This window comes from Magnolia sinica, chromosome 3, assembly GCF_029962835.1.
Source record: "Magnolia sinica isolate HGM2019 chromosome 3, MsV1, whole genome shotgun sequence".
Classification (NCBI taxonomy): Eukaryota; Viridiplantae; Streptophyta; class Magnoliopsida; order Magnoliales; family Magnoliaceae; genus Magnolia; species Magnolia sinica.
The window spans coordinates 112,744,279-112,745,397 of NC_080575.1; the positions used below are offsets into that span (position 1 = coordinate 112,744,279).

General features: G+C 42.0%; 1 protein-coding gene across 1 annotated transcript; it reads right to left on the reverse strand.

Moving 5' to 3' along the window:
• Positions 1-545: 545 nt before the first annotated feature.
• Positions 546-1,052, reverse strand: LOC131239091 (dirigent protein 1-like). Its single transcript, XM_058236646.1, has one exon. It carries the CDS (start codon positions 1,050-1,052, stop codon positions 546-548), a length of 507 nt encoding a protein of 168 aa, XP_058092629.1.
• Positions 1,053-1,119: the final 67 nt, after the last annotated feature.

Genomic DNA, 1,119 nt, shown 5'->3' on the forward strand with positions numbered 1-1,119 from the left:
AGCTGCGTGTAGTGAGCTCGTCTGGTTACGTGGACTTCTTTCAGACTTGGGCTTTCCTCTACAGAATCTTACTCCACTCCATGTCGATAATCTCAGTGCAATTCAGATTGCCTCTAACTCGGTTTTTCATGAACGGACGAAGCATTTTGAAGTTGACTGTCATTTTATCCGCGAGAAATTTCAATCTGGGCTCATTTCTCTTCCACATGTGGCATCCCATGATCAGATTGCTGACATTCTCACCAAGCCCCTCACGTCTGCACGTCACTCTTTTCTTGTTGGCAAACTATTACTTGTCGATTTCACACATATACTAGACAATTTATCAAACCAATAAACAGGACTTAATTGCCTCTTCAATTTGGACTGTTAATCATTTCTTATTTTAACTGTCGATATATATGACCAATATATAACTCATTTAGTAATGATAAACTCCAGATTACCAAACAAAAGATTTTATTTCATAGATTCAAACATACCATTCTACATTATAAATACTGAGACACCGAAAATCGCTACCATAGATCAATAGTGACGAATGGTTAGAACTTGATCGCTGCATTGAGGTTGGCAAGGTCTAGGTAGACGGTCTCTAACACAGCATAGCCCTTGGCATACCGAAACAAGCTGGTGCCGGACACAACCGAGGCCTCCCTCTGCTTTAGAAAGAACCAGTCGGCCCCTTGTATCTCCAATGTGCTTCCATTGTACTTCTCATTGGTAAAGATAACCGAGAATAGAAGGTGGAGATCTGAAGCGTCCAATGCCGAGTTCACATACATCCCATGTGCCCTCCCCATCTCCTTTGATGTCCGATCCAAGCCTTCAGTTACGGCATCATCGATCACCATGATGGTTGCAAATTTAAGTATGCTCGAATAAGTGTCGTTCAGACCAGCAACTGGAAAGGCGGTCGCATTTGAACCAGTTTCCCAATCTTGCAAGTAGAGGACCATATTGGTCTCCTTGATGGGTAGGACTTCCAAGCTAGCCATCATGGGTGTGAATAATGCCACAATGGTCAATTGCACCAATGTGATGAATGCCATTTTGATATGGACCGTGTGATCAAACTCTTTTTATCTGTTGTTTTGATAAGCTAGTTTATATTGTGGA

Excerpts from the sequence above, each read along its gene's own strand:
- LOC131239091 (XM_058236646.1), bottom strand. The coding sequence starts at position 1,052 with ATGGCATTCATCACATTGGTGCAATTGACCATTGTGGCATTATTCACA.